Genomic DNA, 19,715 nt, shown 5'->3' on the forward strand with positions numbered 1-19,715 from the left:
GCCCGTTAGTCCTTCCTGTCGGCAGTTCGGAACCTGACGCGCATGATCGAGAAGCCGATTTCCCTATCGGATTCTGAGGAGCTCGCTCGCCCCGCCCCCTAGCAATCTGCTTTCTCCCGCCGTGCCTTGCGGCGGGAGCTGGCCGTGTCGTGATTCCCCCGTCGTGCTCCGCGTCCCGTCCCGTCCAGCAGGGCGAACGGCGCAAGATGGCTGCGGCGCAAGGCGGAGGCCCGGGTTCAGAGGCGGCAGGGCCGGGCGGAGTGAATGTCTTCGCCAACGATGGTTCCTTCCTGGAGCTCTTCAAGCGGCGCATGGAGGAGGCTGCTGCGGCGGGAGGGAGAAGTGGCGCGGGGGGAGCTGGGACCGAGAAACAGAAAGAGAGCGAACCGCGGCCGGAGCCGCCCAGAGAGCAGGAGCCGCCGGGAAAGAAGCGGAGCGGGAGCGCCCTCAGCTTCGTAAGGGATCCCGGCACTGACCTTCCCTTCCCTTCCTTTTCTTCTTCTCCACCTGCAGCCACCCTCCGTGCAAACCCAGTTTTAGTAAAAGACCGAGGCGCTGGCGGCGGCTGCCGCTTCCTTCCCCTTGTATGTCAGTGGACATCCACCCTCCCACCCCTCCTCCTCCTCCTCCTCCTCCTGATAAGGTCTTCTGTGCCCTGAATAGCTGCATGACAGGCAGGAACTCGACAGATGTAATGTCTTGCCTTTGAAAAATGCGCCCCCCCTGTGCATATGCTTTCCCCCGGTGTTGATGCCGCTGCCCCAGAGGCAGGTATTTTCTATTCTGGTAGCACGCTAGCAGACCAGTTTTTCTTCTAACGTTACCAGGAGTCCTATTATTGAGTTTTCTTTGTTTTCGGAACACTCTGCTCGTCCTCCGCCCGAATAAAGTAAAGGGGCTCTCTGGCTTGAAAGACCTCACTATACAAGTCGTCATTTTAAGCCCGGTGTGGGTATTTAATAGTGATTTTTCTCTCCTGGCAGCCCCGCCCCCAACTTTTTTCTGAGGCATACTTGTGTGTTGGAAGCTGAGAGATCTTAAAAACAAAAAGTTTTAACTCTAACTGCTGTGCATGTTAATGTTCTGTTGGCTGTGGAGTGAGCGCAGACCTGAGAGCTGGGATGCTGCTGTCAGCAGTGTCCCTGATAAGAAGGTATTGGGAGTTTACTATTTGCAAGGAGAAAATGTATGTACAATTAATACCACTTCAAGTTTAATCATCTTAGTGTTAGCCTAAAACAAGCCTGAAAATCCCTCTTGCTCCTAAACATGTTTGATCAGAAGTAACGCACTTTGATTTGCACACTTCGCTTCCGAGTGGGTCGCCTTCAGATTGTAGCTTTAGTTCACATTATTTTGGCTATTTGTAACCCTGCTCCACAACATAAATGCTGGCTATTATTTGTTTTCAAAACTCTGCAGTAGCCATAACTAAAACTTTGCAATTATTACTTCCTTTTGTTTGCTGGAGCTTAATTTGGAGCAGGTGGTTTTGATCACTTATGGTTGAATCTCAAGGTGCAAAAAAATTGATTGGTGGTGTCAAATGCTGTCCTGAGACTTTTTTCTGAGTGTTAGTCATGATAAGCAGCACAGTACAAGAAGTATGGAGAAAGCAATAGAGATGCAAAGATATCCTGCCATTCAGGATATATGTGATCCAATTCAGCTTGGCTGCTAGCGGAGTATTGCCAAGAGAAAGCTTCTTAAAAATGAGGGGATGGATAAAAAGGAAGCCGAAAGGGAATGTCAGGAGAGTCAAATCACTCCAGAAAGCATGGAACTTATTTAAAACCACAAGAATAGAAGCTCAGTTGGAATGTAAACCAAGAAGGAGAAAAGGTACCACCAAATTCAGGAGGATGCCAGCATGGCTAACAAGTAGAGTCAGGGAAGCTATAAAAGGGAAGAAGACTTCCTTCAGAAAATGGAAGTCCTGCCCAAATGAAGAAAACAGGAAGGGACATAAACTCTAGCAAAAGAAATGCAAGGAGTCAATAAGGGATACAAAAAGAAAGTTTGAGGAACATATAGCTAGAAGTGTCGAGGGGAATAACAAAAACTTCTTTAAATATATCATGAGCAGAAAACCTGCCAGGGAGACTATTGGACCCTTAGATGATGAGGACATGAAAGCGATTATTAAAGAGGATAAGGAGATTGCAGAGAAGCTTAATGAGTTCTTTGCATCTGTCTTCATGATGGTGGATGCTAACCATATTCCCACTTCACAACTTAGCTTCTCAGACTTGGAGGCTGAATACCTGGGCCAATTTGAGGTGACAAGAGGGGATGTTCTAAACTGGATTAAAAACTAACAAATTGCCAGGGCCAAATGGCATCCACCCAAGAGTTCTGAATGAACGCAAATGTGAAATTGCTTGTCTCCCAGCAAAAATATGTAACCTATCTCTATAATCAGGCTCTGTACCAGAGGACTGGAAAGTAGCTAATGTAACTCCCATTTTTGAAAAGGGATCCAGGAAACTACAGGCCGATTAGCTTGTGCCAGGTAAATTGATGGAAAGCATACTTAAGGACAGAATTGTTAAACATATAGAACAAAAGGTCTTCCTGGAGAACCAGCATAGTTTCTGCACAGGCAAGTCCTGCTTCACTAATCTTTTCGAGTGATTTGAGAATTTCAACAGGCATATGGATAAAGATGGTCCACTTGTCATAGTATACTTGGACTTCCAAAAAGCTTTTGACAAAGTTCCCCACCAAAGGCTCTTGAGTGAACTTAGCAGTCATGGGATAAGGGGACAGGTTCATGTGTGGATTTGTAACTGGTTGAAATACAGGAAACTGAGGGCAGGAATAAATTGACAGTTTTACAATGGAGGGAAGTAAAAAGTGGGGTCCCCCAGAGATATGTACTGGGACCAGTGCTCTTTAACTTGTTCATAAATGATCTAGAAGTTGGGGTAAGCAGCAAAGCAGCCAAATTTGCAGATGACACTAAACTATTTAGGGGTAGTGAAATCCACAGCAGATTGTGAGGAGCTCCAAAAGGATCTCTCCAAACGGAGTGAGTGGATGACAAAATGGCAAATGCGGTTCAATGTAAGCAAATGTAAGGTGAATCATTCTGCGGCAAAAAACCTCAAATTCACATATATACTGATGGGATTTGAACTGTCATTGACTGACCAGGAGAGAGTTCTTAGGGTCGCGGTGGACAGCTCATTAAAAGTGTTGACTCAGTGTGTGGCAGCTATGAAAAAGGTCAATTCCATGCTAGGAATTAGGGATGTGCACGAACCGGTCCAGAGGCCATGTTGGAGGCCTCCGAACCGGATCGGAGCCAGACCGGTCCGGCACCAAGGGGGGGTCTACCTTTAAGGGTGGGGGGTAGAACTTACCCCTCCCGCCGCTCTTCCCCCTCCGGCGCTGCAGTTTCAAGCGAAGTTTTTGGGGTGGCAGCGTTCCTCGCTGCCGCCCCTGCCCCCGTCGTTGCCTGGAAGTCTCCGTAATAGCAGCACGCATGCGCGCATGGCGGCGCGTGCGTGCTGCCTATGTAACACGCACACTGCGTGTGACGTAGGCGGCGCACGCACGGCGGCGACAGGTGCGTGTGCGCCACCATTACGGAGACTTCCAGGCGACGACGGGGGCAGGGGCGGCAGCGAGGAACGCTGCCACCCCAAAAACTTCGCTTGAAACTGCAGCGCCGGAGGAGGAAGAGCAGCGGGAGGGGTAAGTTCTACCCCCGCCCTTAAAGGTAACCCCTCCCTCGGTGCCGGACCAGTCCAGACTATGCACATCCCTACTAGGGATCATTAGGAAGCAGATTGAAAATAAAAATGTTAATATTATAATGTCCTTATATGAAACTATGGTACAGCCACATTTGGAGTACTGCATACTCCAAATGTGGTTCTGGTCACCGTATCTTAAGAAAGATATTTTAGAATTGGAAAAGGTGCAGAAGAGGGCAACTAAGATGATCAGGGGCCTGGAGCACATTCTTTAAGAGGCAAGACTACAGATCTGGGGCTTTTTAGTTTGGAAAAGAGGCAACTATGGGGAGACAAGATAGAGGTGTATAAAATTATATATGGAGTAGAGAGAGTTGACAGAGAGAAACCGTTCTTCCTCTCTCACAACACTAGAACCAGGGGTCATCTCATGAAACTGATGGCCAAGAACTTTAGGACCAACAAATGGAAATACTTTTTCACACAGCACATAATTAATCACTGGAATTCTCTGTCACGGGATGTGGTGATGGCCACTAGCTTGGATGGCTTTAAAAGGGGCTTAGACAAATCTATGGAGGACAGGTCTATCAATGTTACTAGTCTGAGGGCTATAGGCCACCGCCAACCTCAGATACCAGCTGCAGGGGCAACAGCAAGAGAGCAGGCATGCCCTCACCGCTTGCCTGTGGGCTTCTCGGAGGCATCTGGTGGGCCACTGTGTGAAACAGGATGCTGGACTAGATTGGCCTTGGGCCTGATCTAGCAGGGCTGTTCTTATGCCAGCTTCAGCTAAATACTCCAACACAATGTTTGCTTTAAAGAATTGCCTGTTGGACTGATGTGGGTATTTTGAAAGCACTGGCAATAGGATTAGGCGGCATTAAGAAACTAGGCCCAGTTATAAGCTGCTAGTGGTTAGAAACAGTCCCTATATTTTCAAGTACGGTTCTTCAGTTAAGGAGTTGAAATTCATTTTGCTAAAATTTGAATCTTGGTTTCTACATGCTGTTAGGAATCCAGTTTTGTTGATGTTTGAATAGGGATAATGCATGTAGGATGATATTGGTATGCACAGCACTTCTTTAGACATATGAAAAAGGCCATCATTCTGTTGATATCAATGGGGGTAAAAGCCCCCTTTGATGTCAGGTTGGTTGTACCAATGTAATTGCCCTCATAATTTCCAGAAGATCAAACCATGAATTCCAGACTGTGATATTGAAGGGGAGTGTGATTGAATGTTCAGTGATGATGCTATTTCCTAGCAGTGAGTCTGGAAATAATTTTGTATACTTCCCTTTATTGTTACTTTTCATGTATTTTTATGTTTGGGCTTAACTGTACAGATGTATTCGTGAACACTGCTAAGGTGCCCTTTTACCCTCCTAGCGCAACGGTGTAGGTAACGCTCGGCAGCTCTGTACTGACTGACAGGTGTGATGGCGAGTTAAGATGATCTAATTGAAGGACTCCCTATACCGTTATATAGTGGGCAACATTCCCCTTGCAGCTTCCAGGGCTCGTATAACGGTTGCAGTCTTCTATCCCTTCACCCAGGTGGGCAAGCGGAGAGGGGGCAGCAAGCTAGCCCTGAAGACAGGAGTGGTAGCCAAGAAACACAAGACAGAGGATGAGGTAAGTTGAGATAAGCCTTGTAGTATATGTCAGGAATAGTCCATTGGCAGCTGGCAAGGCAGCGTTAGGTTTGTGTTAACCTTTAATGCAGGCAGCAGTGCTTCTGCTTTCTCTTCAGTGAACTTGAAGGTGAAGCTAAGACACATCTGCTCTCATTTCATCCAGGTGTGGCATTGATTTTGCAGCTGGGGTCTGATTATGGCCTCAGCTTATAAAAACTGCCATATTTTGTGTATGTGAAAAGCCGCTGGGGAGCTGAATCTTCTACTCTGCTTACAGCTTAGGAGGAGGTCTGCTTAGACCTTTGTGTGTGAGGGAACAGTTGTGTTGCTTTAGATCTTGCTTTCTGTGTGTTAGCAAGCAGCACTATAATGAAACCCATGCTGGGTTCTTATTCTGTACCCCTTCCCCTTTACCAGTGGAAAATGCTATGTGGGTCTGCAAGGGGAGTAGAGTTCTTAAGTTCTTATCCTCCTTCACCCATGGTAAGAGCAAGGAAGTTGGGAACTGGGATTCCCTAGATCTGTTTTTTAAAAACACATTTTACATACAGGAAACTTATTTATCATGTTCATGTCCTGCTCTACTTCCAGGGAGGTTAAGGTGCTGGTGTACATGGAGGTGATCCTACATTGTCCTCACAACAATGCTGTGTGGTAGGTTAGGTTGAAAGATAATGACTGACACAAGATCATGCAGTAGGCATGTGCCCGAAGCGTTTTGGAGGCCATTATAAAGGCCTCCGAAACGTTTCAGCGCTGTGGTGGTAGTACTTTAAGTGTTGGGGAGGGTGTACTCACCCCTCCCGCCGCATTTCCCCTGCCGGCGTTCTGTTATTTTTAAGCCCCTCAGGGCGGCAGCGTTCCTCCCTCCCCCCGCCCCCCCCATCGGCTGGAAGTGGCCAGAAGTAGCGAGCACATGTGCGCCTGCACGTGCACGGCAGACGGGCGCACATGCACACTCGCTCATTCCGGGCGATGGGGGAAATGGGGCGGCAGGGAGGAACGCTGCCGCCCTGAGGGGCTTAAAAATAACAGAGTGCCGGTGGGGGAAATGCGGCAGGAGGGGTGAGTACACCCTCCCCAGCCCTGAAAGCACTACCCCCACTGGCGCCGAAGATATTCGTGCACATCCCTGTCATGCAGTGAGGTTCATGGTAGAGCAAGGCTTTGAATTCACTTAAGTGGACCTTTTCAATTGAAGTTGAACCACCTGTATACTACAAATCATTGGAATTCCTTGATTGATGTCCTGGGCCTCTTGTGGATCATGGTTCATGAGAGTTAGTACTCTGGCTATGGCATGCATCTTAAGTGCAAGAATTCTAGATATGTAACTTTTAGTATTTTCCTTCCTTTTTTCTTTTGTAGGTTTTGACAAGTAAAGGAGATGCATGGGCCAAATATATGGCTGAAGTGAAAAAGTACAAAGCCCACCAATGCAGTGATGATGATAAAACCCGCCCTTTGGTGAAATAACTTTCAGCTCCAGCCTGGACAATCTGGTGTACCTAATTATTTAAAATGTCGAAGGAGAGTAGCTCTGCCCTACAGACTGAATGTTGCCATGGCAGCAGGTGACTTGCCATACTTTTATATCTGGGAACTTAGAGCCTCCTTCATTGGGTTGACTTATTGTTTTCCTTTTCTTTCTTCTGAGAACTAAGAACTTTGACTTAGTTGCAGGACTCTCTCTCTTTTTAATTTGTAATCCATCCCTCAAATAGTGGAATTGGTCTGATATGTGTTTCCCTGAATCACCAGGCAACAGAACTTGCCCTCAAAGTAGTTCAGCACTGAGCCTTTGTTTGTTTCTAATACACCTGAAAATTTCACCATTGGATAAGCCAAGTGGTTTCATCTTTGCCAAATCCATTGTCTCTTGCTATTGAAAGTGAACTTAAATGCAGCTATAACTAACCAATCTACTACTTCAGACAGTAATCCCAGAGCATCTTTTTCTGTAGATGATAAATAATGAATGGTGCTGAGTTTCTTAGTATGCTTAGCATCTGGCAGTTTTGTGACAGCATTTCTGCTCTTTTTTCTTCCATTCTCACTGTAGTACTGCAGTGAGTTATGTGGTTTCATTCTGAATTCTAATTGCTGCTGCTTAAGCCTTTTCCTATGCATGTTTCAGTCCAGCACTGGGGATTAGTCTGTGCCTATTTGCTAGCTAGAAAGGTAGAAACTTGGTCTGCACTTAGACCAAGTACAATTAATGTATTGGAGAAAAACTGGTTACAATTACTACAAACTTGCCTAGGACAAATGGAACTCTAGATATCATGATACTAGCCTGTTTGTCACTGTCCTGGGCTCTGTGGCCAGAGTTCTTGGCCTGTGAACACAGACCTAGGTCTGTGGCCATTAGTTTAGCAATAGACTGCTATACACAGGGGACCTATCTTGTTTTCTATCTATCTCTAAATATCCCAGTTGAACTCCTTACACTTGTCGCAAGGTAGTATTCTAGAGTTGAAACTTAAAGCCTTCTTGCAAGTGATGTGAATTCTGTCGGTGTGAGTGGCTGGGCACATCAACTTCATAGAAAGGCCTGGAACATTCCCAGCAATTGGACTCACATCAACAATTGAGAGTACTGATGAAACCTTTTATACTCTGGCATATTTCTTCTGATTTTTTGTTGAGGTGCAGTTAAGGCTCACTTTTGCATCTTACCTTATTTTGCCATGTCCTTTTAAGAGAAGGGGTGCCTATGTCAGGAAGAACTGGGGGGGGGGGGGGGAGAGAAACCTGAGTTGTGTTAAGCATGTCATATTCACAGGGAAGAATTTATATTTTGAAGATATACCAGCTGAGGTTATACATCACCATCTAGGAGGGGCCTGACTGGGTGTTTAATAAGTGTTCATAAAATGGCCTGTAGGCCAAATGTCTTATATGTAAATACCTTCTGTTCTAAAATGTCACTGCTTTCTATCAATCAATCTGACTGGCTTTGGCAATTATGTAGGACACTTAAAGATGCTTGAAGTGGGTCCAGCAATACTTTTGTTTAGTGTTACATACCCATGCTGGAATTTCAACCAAGCTGATTTTGTCATATGGGAGACAATTTGCTGTTGAAAGCCTAAAGCAACTGTAAAGGTTTAAATATTCACTGGTAGTTAGTTACCAACCTGCTATGAAGTGGTGGCAGTTTGCTTCCCTGTTCTATGCTTGACCCAACTCCCTTTATTGCTTTTGACCTTCACAGCCCAGCTTAGAGCACTGATGATCATTCTTAATACTATTCTTTTTAAAATAAAATTCTGTTGTGGACATTGATTTGTTCAGCATTATCTGTTTAAATGTCATGTCTGTTACATATTTCTACATCAGTAAGGATGTACTACAGTACATAAGATACCTACTGTTTACTACAGCTGTGAGCATAGATAGCATCTAAAGCTTAGTTATAGCATGTTTCCCCCCTGCTTATAATAGTGATCACTTCTGACAGCCCCATGGCTAGGTAAAATGAGACTTCTGAATGAAGGGCTATACAAAAGCCTGAGGTATTTGTTGGTATAAAGTAAGGGGAGATTAGTGAAGGAGAATTAGAATGGAATCCAATTATAACAATGTACACTTATGTTCTGGATTAATTAATCTAGGCCTCCTGGTTTGGTACTTAAGATCTCTGATTAGAATCCCAATTCCACAAATGTGTGCTTGAAATGGTAGGAAAAGGAACTCAGTGTTGTTAATGTTGTAATTGTGTGATTGAGATCTTGGATACATCCACAGTTCCATTACCTCAAGGCTAAACTGCCTTTGCACCAAAAGCTTCTATACTGTTAACTGGCTATCTCAATGAGATGATTCTAATTAATGGCAGGTATAGATTGTCATTTAGGCCCCCAGTATAGCTAGGCAATGTTTCACACAACACTGGTGCTTATTGTCACTGCATTGTTGCCTAACTGTTCGTAGTGCAAACTGAAGTTCCACTGACAGGAGGAAAAACGACTTACTGCCCTTCACCAATCCACTGCTCCTTATTGCAGCTCCCTTGGCCACATCATGCTTGGCAGGTGGGGGGAGCACTCAGGAAGCAGATTTTCAGGGAGCACAGAGAAGTGCAGAGGAATGGGGAGGTCAGCTAAAACCCCTCCCCTCCCTGTGAGCAGTACTTTTGTGTATGTTAAGGCTACAGTGTGCCACAACTCTAGTATGAACTGACTGCTCACAGGGACAGCAGCAGTCATTTGTGATAGTTAAGAGAACATTGGTAAGCATGCCTGGAGAATGCAGCTGTCTCCACAGAAGTAGCTAGTTCAAGCTGAAGCTTCATGTCATTATATAGTCGAGCTATATTGGAGAAAATGAGCATAGATTGCTTAAACTACTATGCTTTGGTGTGTTGCTTTTTGTTCACAAAGATGCAGGTGTACTCTGCCCTGAAACACTTCCACAGCCTCCTAGGATGTGGTTGCTACAGCACAGGTTTACACTCAGAAAATATATGGACAAGGTCTAGAAGTAACTGGGCTATGAAAAACACAGCTCCACATTTGTTGTGGTTAAACTGTTAATATTGCCTGATCAACAGTCCATCTTTGTATTCAAGATGTTAGCTCTTGCTCCTTCCCATATGCTCATGATCCCATAATCTATAAACCTTGTGCTGTGAAACAGGTATAAATATCTACTTTCCCTATTCAGTGATGTCTGCTATCCCTGGCTATAGCAGAATGTTCCTCTCACAGCATTTACCTTTTGCCATTGTTTTGATTCCTTATTCAACCAGTTTCTACATCAGTTTGTCCCATCAACACTGGTTTCTTTCTCCTTTTGATATTTTAGCCTCTTACAGGTTAGTAGGCTTAATCTTTGCTCTCCTTTTGTCCAACTACATCTGCCTTATGGAAAAAATTGCCTTTCACAGAGTCAAACCTGTAACAATTAGTATTATCTGTTTGGTCTGCTGGCTGCTTTCTAGGGGATCAAGCAGAGGTCTTTCCTAGTAATCTGATGTCCTTGCAGATTGAGGGATTGAATGAGAGTACCTGTTCCACATGTTCCAGCACTCAGCTAGGGCCCCTCCTCGAAGACCTTTTATGTTCTTGAAGACTCTTTAGCTTTTCCCCTCTGCTTTTCACTTATTCCAACTGTCCCATCAGTCAAGTAGCAGGGCTAGAAATATACCTTGTGCTGTGTATCAGCAGAGACAGTGGGAACATGTCTGAATGTTGTTACTTATACTTTGGGTGGCTGAGTTGCCAGCGGAAAGGTGGAGTTTCTCATGCACCAGCCGGGTACTGTGCTGGGGCTGTAAGAGAGGACAACTTCAGCGACAGTTTCAGACTATAAAGCAGTAAAGCTACCAAGGAGGTTTGCGTTTGAGACACTTGCCTGTCACCTCAGTGTCTCCTTATGAGAACAAATTCAGTGCTTTGGACTACAGCTGCCCCCTAATCACTCCTTCTCCATTCTTTGCTGTTCCCTTTAGGCAAAACTGCCCTGTTCTGGGAATCGGGCTGCAGCTGCCTCTCCCCTCACCACTCTTAGGATCACACTAATGGAAGAAAGTTTTCAGTGTGGCTTTGAAAACACCCGCTGCTGTTTCTTTACCAGGACAATAAGGAGAAAGGGAACAGCCTGAGTCCAAGCAAGATCCTGCCAATCAAGTTTTGTCTAGTTGCAGCAACTGATTGGCCACCAGTTCCATCTATGTTCAGGAAGAGAAAAGCTGGGCAGAACAGAATCACTGATGACTGACCACTAGGAAATTCTGCCTCTCAGTTTCTGTTCTAATTAACCTTAATTGGTGGGGGGGGGGGATGGAAGGAGAGTGTTTTGAGTAGTCAGCACTAGGGATGTGCACGAACCAGTTGAAACAACTGGCTGTTTAGCTGGTTCAAAGGTGGGGGGCACATACCTTTAAGGGCAGGGTAGGGTGCCCTTACCCCTCCCACTCCATTTTAAGTGTCCCTTGGGCCAGCAGCATACCTCCCTGCCACACGCACCTGGTGTGCACCGGGTACTTCCTGTTACTTCTGTCTGAAGAGGACATGGGGGTTGCAGGGAGGTACGCTGCTGCCAATGCTGTGCCAGTGGGGGGAAACATGGTGGGAAGGGTAAGGGTACCCTCCCTCTGCCCTTAAAGGATTCCCCCTTGCGCCGGTTCCATGCACATCCCTAGTCAGCACACGCCCCACCTCCCCAGTCAAGCATATTTACAAGGGACTGTAGGCAATCTATTTTATTTCATTTGAATGCAATGTACATCAGTTTTACTTCCAAGTGCTAAAACCTTGTTAAGAACAATACATAACCAGTAAAGCACTTTCACGCCTCTCCACTTGCAAGGCAATAAACAACAGAGCATGACTAAGGGAAGCCTTTCCAAATGGTGGGCTTGCTGCATGGCAGTGACCAAAGGGCTGTGCTAGCAGTTTCCTATGGGACAAGGGTCTTCACTTGGATTTGTGTAAGGCAAACAGCACAAACTGGGCAACAAACAAGCAGAAGTTCTTTTCTCTTCTATAATAGTGCACTTGAATGCCTTAACTCACAGTCAGTCTCTAGAAGGGATTTTACCATACTGGATCATCAACTTTCTATAAAAATTGTTATTTACAAATAACTTTACCACCTCTATCACCTTTAAACATGCCAAATATTTATCTAGAAAGTGTCAATACTGCATTAGTTTCATGGAAAGGGAAAACTTTGACTTGTGAGGGACATCTACATTTGCAGGGGGGAAAAGATCCAGTTAACTGCACCTGAATGAGAACTGAGTACCAGTGAAAATACTCAAATTTTCTCTCTAAATCTATTCCATCCATGTGATAGGATAAAACCACTCCCTCTTCCCCTGTGGAATCCTTTCCCCCCTATAAACCTCTAAACATTCTCTGGGGAAGTGTGCCTGGCCTGCAATAGCATCACAGTATACTTCTTCAGAACAAATAAAAATTCCTGTCTTGATTGAGAAACAACTTTAAAAGCAGAAGAGAGAAAGGAAATAGTATCCCTCCAGGCACTCTTCTTAGCTGAAACACCCCCAAAAAACTAAAAGCACTCTGCCTCCAACTGACAGCTATAGAATCAAGCTGTAGCCTCCCTGCTGCAACATTACGGTTCCAAGATGCCCCACAAAGGAGACAAGCTCTTTAGGTTTGTTTTCTGCATTGCAGTATGTGTACTACTGCGTAAATAGTCAGTGTTGGCCAAGATTTAAACACAGCTGCTGTTGCCACCCAGTTAAATGAAGTTAATATCTATTTTATGTGGCAGAAGGGAGAATGCTTAAAAATCACAAACTTTGACAAAACCTCAGATTCCACCACAAACCAGCCAGAGCCATAGTGTTGCATCCCTGAATTCCTCTCTTGAATTGAAATCACAAGGGTTTTGCCACCAACATCAGTTTTAAGGTTTTAAAAACTCTTGATGATAGTTACAGTCTGATGCCCTCACATAGCCCCAAGAGAACTATACTTGCTAACTCAGTGGGAATTAGAGGGGCATGAGGGCAGGGAATAATTTCAAACAATCCTGATCTTTGGGTGTGTGAGGGGGATGCATTTATGGGGGAAGTGAAAAGACAACCCCAACTTTGTCATTCCCTTCTCCCTCCCTGCCCAACAAGTCTGGAAAAAATGCTCAAATATGGCACAAGTCAGCTTTTAGCACAGCTAGCCAAGCCAGAATGGCTGTGGTGTTGTCCTCCAGGGCTCTTTGCCATAGGGTTCTTTGGTGTATCCCAGAAGTGTGCAAATAAAGAATGTGTCACATCCTAGCCCCACCAGCCTCCCTAAAAGCCCCAGCCTGGAAGCATTAACAAGAGCAGGACGTGGAGCAACCTCAGTTAGTCTCATAGGAGGACAGCAGAGCAGCGTCAACTGGCTCCATGCAAGAGGGACAAGTGAATGACCGCATCAGCCAGTCGTCAATGCAGTGTACGTGATAGATGTGCAGGCAGGGCAGGAACCGGATGGGATCTCCATAAACAAAATCCAGCATGCAGATCACACACCTGAAGCCAGGTAGAGAAAGAAAATGAGATGGTATCATTAACATAAAGAAACGGTAAGGTGGTTTCAAAACTCACTCTTACATTCCCTGCCCAATTTTCTTTGTGGCAATTTCAGATATGCCAGAAAATAGCCAAGAATGACTCCCCATTTTGCTCCGTGCTTTCAAACATCACAAAATCAGTCACAAAAGACCTAGCATTGAGCTCACTTTATGACACATGAAAATCGTCTTGTGTTATGTGCCAAAGTAGTATATTGAAGGGGCTGCACTACCTTCCTTCTGTCAATCATTAACACATTCAGGCTGCTCCCCACAAATACCTGCCTGATGCCAAAATCCACAATTTTTCTGGTACTTGAGGTTCTTGGTATTGTAGAATCAGTGTTCCTCGCCAAGCCCTCATCAGATACTATGTTGTATGAGTGTACAGATGTCTCGTATGTGGTTTTGTGTGAATGACTTACCTGCATTCATTTTAACAGTGAACCTGGATACTAGTCCCTCAAATGCATGGTACAGATAGGAGGTGTACTATTGTACCTGTATTCAACACAACATGTGAATAACTGTACCTATGTACAGTGTATACTCGTACAAGTGTTGAACATAACGTGGACTATAGCCTTTACCTCCTCACAGTCAGCTCAAATACAGGTCCAAGAATAAAAGGTCAGTTTACCAGTCTGGAGGTCAAACTACAACCACCTGGTGATTTCCCCCACCCGCAACATTTGCATGGTAAAATGAGCTTGTATATAGCAAGACAGTCACTGCCAGAGCCCAACTGATCTAAAACCCCATGTCTCAGAATGGCCAATTGTACCATTTGTTGCTGTACTGAAACACACACGTCAGTTAAGAGACAGAACCCTCCATCCTGAGTTTTTCATTCCTATCTTTAAAGTCAGAGGTTTAAAAGACATCCCTACACACACACCCTTCACTTGCACATCTCCTATCCCACCAAAAGAATCCTGGTGCATAAATGCTGTTCATTTATTTGATTCTTAAAACAACCCAGAGTTATATTCTGTCTACATAGCAACTAACTTTAAATGTTATGTGTTGAAAGGGAGAGGATTTTTTGTTTATTTTAATATGCTGCCTATTAACTTCATGTGCCCCACGATCCTGGCAATTTAAAAAACTCTCTCAGATAGAAAAATGCAGAGAGGCAACAGAAACACATCCAGATTCTCTAAGGTACATCTTCTCTTGCACAATTTTCATTTCAAAAGAAGAGGGGAGGTGTTTACAGGCAAACACAACTTCCTTAAGGTCACAAGATCAGCAGTCTTTGTCAGTGCAGCTCAGTAACATAGCTTGTGGGGGAGGGGAGAGGAGACCCAGCAAAATAATCTGGCCAATAGTAAAGCTTGTCTCTTCCTTTCCCCACCAAGCAGGAATCAGCTATTTCCCAAGAACTAGCCTTCCATATCTAATTTGTTGTAAGTTATCTCATTTATCAAGAAATGAGAGATGGGTATCATAACAGAGATTAGGATAGTAGCTGCTGAGAAGAGGGGAGCATATCATGGTTCCAGTAACATGCCTCTAGCTCACCAAATGACCACAGGCAATGCCCAGCAACCCTCTTCTGTGGCTGCTGACATAAAGCAATCTGTGTTCTCTTATTCCATCCCCCTCAGTCTGTTATACTGACGAGATGGGATGCCAACATCTAATTATAGTTCCTGAGGTTCAGGAATGCTAAAAGCAGGACTGCAGAGGGTATCTACTTGTGCCTGCACAGGTCCTTTCTTTAGTTGGGGCAGAATTCCAACCTTCCCCAAATGATCATTTTGCTTTATAGTTACTTTTTACACTCCCAGCTGGTAAGATAGGCTTTCCAACCTTCCCCAACCTTCCAATTCCAACCTTCCCCAAGTGATCATTTTGCTTTATAGTTACTTTTTACACTCCCAGCTGGTAAGATAGGCTTTCTGCCCAATTCTTCTGTATAATTAGATCCTGCAGCCTTGCTTGGTATGTTATTCTCAAGAAGGTATTTGCTTCATTTGGGACATGGATTCAAGAGTTCCAGGATTATACAAAGGCATATAGCAATATGCTATAGAAGCACCAACTAATTTACCTATGCTTTACATCCTAGCCTATAAAGCTTTGTACAATGCTGCTACCTCAGAGCAAGTATAATTTTCGTTTGGAACAGCAAGTAGATTTTGTGTCAGGCCAATACAATACTCCATGGCTTTTTGGCATGAAGGCAGTGTACACCAAGGACCAAATTTACTGTTACAGTAAACACAAAGTGTGACCCTTCATGCTTGTTTTTATAAGTTAAATGGAAGCTGGGGGCAGGGGGAGATCAGACTGTGAATGTGGCACACAGAAAGGGAATGGAATATTCCCTCTCAGGGCTACTAGCAGTCTTGGATGTGTGATTTTCACCAGGACTGGTGGGGAAAGCTTAAATACATCCTCCCCACACACTATGGTCTCAATCCTGATTGGGCTTCCCTGTGGCTTCTATTTCACTTACCAAAAAAAAAAAAAAAAGGGAACATACAGGATCAAACTACACATTTCACAAAACATGTAATTTAGCCAAGTCCATGGAATCTATTTTTGCATCCATTAGCAAGTAATTACTATGGAGCTTGCAGGATTCAGCCTGAGCTACCAGGAAAAATACAGAGCATTATAAGTGCAGAACATACTCTTTGATTTTCTTCTCTGATGGCTCTGAGCCTGGATCAAAGATTCCTTTGGGAAGGTGCTGAATGAGCCCAATCCTCTGAGCTATTCGGATCTGCTCTTCTTCCGTTAGTTGGGTGGCGAGACGTGCCTGGCTGGGCGTTGGGTGATACACTGGAATCGGTGCATGTTCCTAGAAAATCACAAGCATAAGCAGCTGAGTGCTTGCTAGGCTTGTAGTCAAATACTAATCAAACACAGATACACTCACATGTAGATATATCCAACCGGCACAAATCCCTCTCTTCACAGACATTTCAAAATATCTGTCATTTATACAACGTGTTTCTACAAGTATGGCAAACTAAAAATCCTGAGAGCTCTTACATGCACACAGACTACTTAGCATGTTGACATAAACAGGGCTGAAATTGTCCAACATCATCCACTCTCCTATACACAGATATCTAAATCATGGTACTCTTGAACTATTGTTCAAAACAGATGATACCATATACACACTAAGCAGCAAGGATATACATACGAATATTAGCCACCTTATATGAAGTCAGACCATTGGTCCAGCTTGCTCATTATTGCCTCCATTGACTGTTAGAGGCTCTTCAGGGTTTCAAACAGAGATTTTCCCCAGCCCTAACTGGAGATGCCAGGGACTGAATTTTCTGCATGTAAAGCATGAGTTGTACCACTGAGCGATGTCGCCATCTCTGTGTAATTTGTAGATGCCTCCAAAGCAGTCAATTCATATACACCCAGGTGTTAGGATCCTTTCAGGACCAATTAACCTGCCATAAAATGATCAGAATCTTCCCTCATGCCTTGAAAGAAAATGTATCTAGACAAACATTTGACATGAGGTAGTGGTCCAACAGCATATTGTTAGTATGCAAAGATGTCCCAGTTTCACTTGGCAGTATGGCCTTCCTCCTGAGCCATTGTACTGTATTTTAAATCAGTGAAGGCACTTGTGCCAACCACAGTTGCTCACTAGAGTTGCATAAAATAGTTGCTCTCTATAGCACACGGCACGGCAATACTACAGAGCGCTGCCCTTGTTCAGAGGTTCAGGACATAAGAATTGCAATGCTGGCTGAAGCCAATGGTCCACCTAGCTCAGCGTTATTTTGTCTTTTAACAACGGCCATCCAAATGCTAACAAGAAGCGGATCATGATGGTGACTGTGCCATCTCCTCTTAGTGTATATCATCCAACTGTTTGTGGCTTTTGAATATTGAGGTTGCCACCAAAAGCTCATATATATTTAGGTGTTTGTTTTTAAGACATTCATGCCAATGAGAATTACAACTTGTGCAATTAATTCCACTCATCTGTATTTTTTGTGCAGTCTGTTTGTTTGTTTAGTCTGCTGCCTCTCAGGTTCATCAGATAACCCTGAGTTGTTTTAATCACTGTGAATAACTTTTCCTTATCATGTCCCTGTCCTTCTATCCCACCTCTGGGCTGTCTTTTTTCCAAAGGGTGTCTCCAGAACTTTTTGGAGGATGGAAGCCTATTATTTTTTTCCATTCCCTACGCTTTTCATAGAAGTGAAACAGAGGTTTTGCTACCTGTCCTGTCCATAGAGTTTCACACAGATCTGTGGTGATGCACAAAGATGAAACAACCATAGCTCCCCTTCTATCCATCTCCACCTTTCCTTCTTCCTAGAAGATTGGTCATAACTCTTTAGGAAATGCTGGTCTATGGAAATGGGATCTGGCATGGCAGTTGTAGCAGCGTGCAAAAAAAATGCAAACTACTTCAAAACAAGTATCAGATATTACTGGAAAGCAAAGATCAAAGGCACCTGGGGCAACCATAGCAAGGATGAAGTGAAACTATTATGTACATTCTAGGCAATTTATCTGTGGAAAAGATAATAGTATATGAACTCCGACTCTGCTTCCCTGGATACCAGAGCCTGGAGCTCAACATAAAGATTCACTTAATTTTTAAAAATAAAATATTCACATAAAGATTTATGTGAGCGCACACATATCACCCACGGAGAGCCCGAGCTTTCATTTCCAAAACACCATAGGAACCACAATGTGTCTGCCTTTTTAGCAAAGCAAGGAACTCTCTTCACGTCTTCAGAGCAATTTGTACCATTTCCTTCTATCCAACTTTAGTTGTAACCCAAACTTCCTTGAAGTTCTCTAAACCTTCAGCTCCCCCACATAGTCCTAGCTCCACAGTACCTCTTCAGAAGAATCAGACTTCATGGGGGTTTTTGCCCAACACACCATGCCACAGAGGCCTAATGCTATTTCTGCCACAGTAATGTTATGGCGGTTTTCTCATAAGTGCTTATTTTATTACATTTGAACCCTGCCCTTCCTCCAAAGGACTCAGAGTGGTGTATGTGGGGTTATCCATGTATTTTATCCTCATAACCAACTTGTGAGGCAACTTAGACTGACTGCAACTTGTTCAAGACTGCCTAGTGGCGTCTGTTTCACATATGAACTTGAGTTTGCCTGCAAATATAAATTCAACAGGGCTGCACTCATCCCTAGCTCCCTGAGGAGAGTAACTCTACACTAAACATGTGTTTGTTACATTCATACTTTTCATTATAAAGTGTACACTGAAACAGTTTATGTGAACACCTAAAAACATGCATGAAGATATTCTTCGCTTATATATGAACAGAGATTTGAACCTGTCACCTCAGTCCGAATCCAATGCTCCATCCAGCAGATTACACCAGCATTTTTTCCAGGTTTCCCCCACTTTGGTACTATATGGGGCACCCTCCAAAATTGACTTGCACACAGAATGCACCCCATAGTCTCTACTCTAGTCGCTCACTTTATGTTGTATAGCTTGCTTGCGCTGTGGTAAAGCAATAAAAAGACCATAATGCCTAACTCACCTCTCAGCTACAATAGCCTAGCTGTTCAAGGGACAATACTACTCTCTCAAACATAAGTTAATAACATCTGTTGTGTTCCCAGCTCAACATCAACATTTGCTCCAGTGCTGAGCCATTCCAGAACCAGGACTGGAGCAAACTCACCCTAGAAACAATCACTGGCCATGTCAGCCCCCGCCTTGTACTCTTGAGATTCGTTCACGTGTATGGTGGGAGTTTGTGTCCCAGCCCTGCGGCCCCATCCTCTCCACTTGCCCCCGTGAGCCAAACTCAGTACCCGATCTCTGTCCTAAACCTGGCAACTCCCAGACCAAACAGCTTAGAGATGACGATACCCACAAAATGTTCTCCGGGTTGCCCCGCCCCATATGTCAGCGTGCTGCTCCTGCCCAGCAAAGCCCCATAGGCTTCCTACAGCTAACTGCAAGGCAATGCCTAGCCCCACAGCTGGCGACAGCCAGGGAAGTCCAGTTCCAAAGACCAAGCCCCACTTTCCTCCTTCCTCTGACTAGGTAGGTTAAGGTACCTGGTAGGGAGGCGGAGGAGCGGAGGCGGGTGGTAGAGGTGGATCTCCAGGCCCGAGGCTCGCACCATCTCCAGTGGAGTCGTTGAGCAGCGAGAGGTCATCAGCCGTCTGCGAAGAAAGGCAGCCCCCCATGCCCAGCCGAGCCCGCCCGCTCGGGGCCGCCGCCGGATCCGGCCGGGGCAACCTCCCTCTGCCAAAAGCAATGGGGAGGGAGGGGAAAGACTGGAGGAAAGGCGCCCGCGTGTCGTGCCGGGAATTGTAGTCCTAGCCGCAAGAACTCCGCGTTTGCGCAGAAGGA

The 19,715-nt window shown here is 44.8% G+C and overlaps 2 protein-coding genes across 3 annotated transcripts; one reads left to right on the forward strand and one right to left on the reverse strand.

Moving 5' to 3' along the window:
* The first annotated feature begins 68 nt into the window (after positions 1–68).
* Positions 69–11,644, forward strand: TRIR (telomerase RNA component interacting RNase). Of its 2 annotated transcripts, XR_008316514.1 has the most exons (4): positions 69–455; positions 5,262–5,339; positions 6,710–6,915; positions 10,797–11,644. XR_008316514.1 is itself a non-coding variant. In XM_053297590.1 (3 exons), the coding sequence occupies exons 1-3, from the start codon at positions 207–209 to the stop codon at positions 6,815–6,817; spliced, it is 435 nt and encodes a 144-aa protein (XP_053153565.1). In that variant the 5' UTR covers positions 69–206; the 3' UTR covers positions 6,818–8,629. The 2 variants fall into 2 exon arrangements, 1 of the variants encoding a protein (XP_053153565.1); XM_053297590.1 differs by lacking the exon at positions 10,797–11,644 and having other exon boundaries at positions 6,710–8,629.
* On the reverse strand, positions 11,535–19,681 carry LOC128345530 (RING finger protein 11-like). Its single transcript, XM_053297589.1, has 3 exons — positions 19,418–19,681; positions 16,015–16,184; positions 11,535–13,331 (listed from the first exon to the last, which is right to left on the reverse strand). Exons 1-3 carry the CDS (start codon positions 19,547–19,549, stop codon positions 13,160–13,162), a joined length of 474 nt encoding a protein of 157 aa, XP_053153564.1. The 5' UTR covers positions 19,550–19,681; the 3' UTR covers positions 11,535–13,159.
* Between the last annotated feature and the right edge of the window lie 34 nt (positions 19,682–19,715).

The sequence above is a fragment of the Hemicordylus capensis genome, chromosome 2 (assembly GCF_027244095.1).
Source record: "Hemicordylus capensis ecotype Gifberg chromosome 2, rHemCap1.1.pri, whole genome shotgun sequence".
NCBI classification, from domain to species: Eukaryota; Metazoa; Chordata; class Lepidosauria; order Squamata; family Cordylidae; genus Hemicordylus; species Hemicordylus capensis.

Coding starts and splice junctions, on each gene's coding strand:
- LOC128345530 (XM_053297589.1), bottom strand. CDS start 19,549: ATGGGGGGCTGCCTTTCTTCGCAGACGGCTGATGACCTCTCGCTGCTC. Junction 16,185..19,417: donor CTCCTCCGCCTCCCTACCAG/GTACCTTAACCT, acceptor GTGATTTTCTAG/GAACATGCACCGATTCCAGT. Junction 13,332..16,014: donor TCAGAGAAGAAAATCAAAGA/GTATGTTCTGCA, acceptor ACCTGGCTTCAG/GTGTGTGATCTGCATGCTGG.
- TRIR (XM_053297590.1), top strand. CDS start 207: ATGGCTGCGGCGCAAGGCGGAGGCCCGGGTTCAGAGGCGGCAGGGCCG. Junction 456..5,261: donor GCGGGAGCGCCCTCAGCTTC/GTAAGGGATCCC, acceptor CCCTTCACCCAG/GTGGGCAAGCGGAGAGGGGG. Junction 5,340..6,709: donor AACACAAGACAGAGGATGAG/GTAAGTTGAGAT, acceptor TTTCTTTTGTAG/GTTTTGACAAGTAAAGGAGA.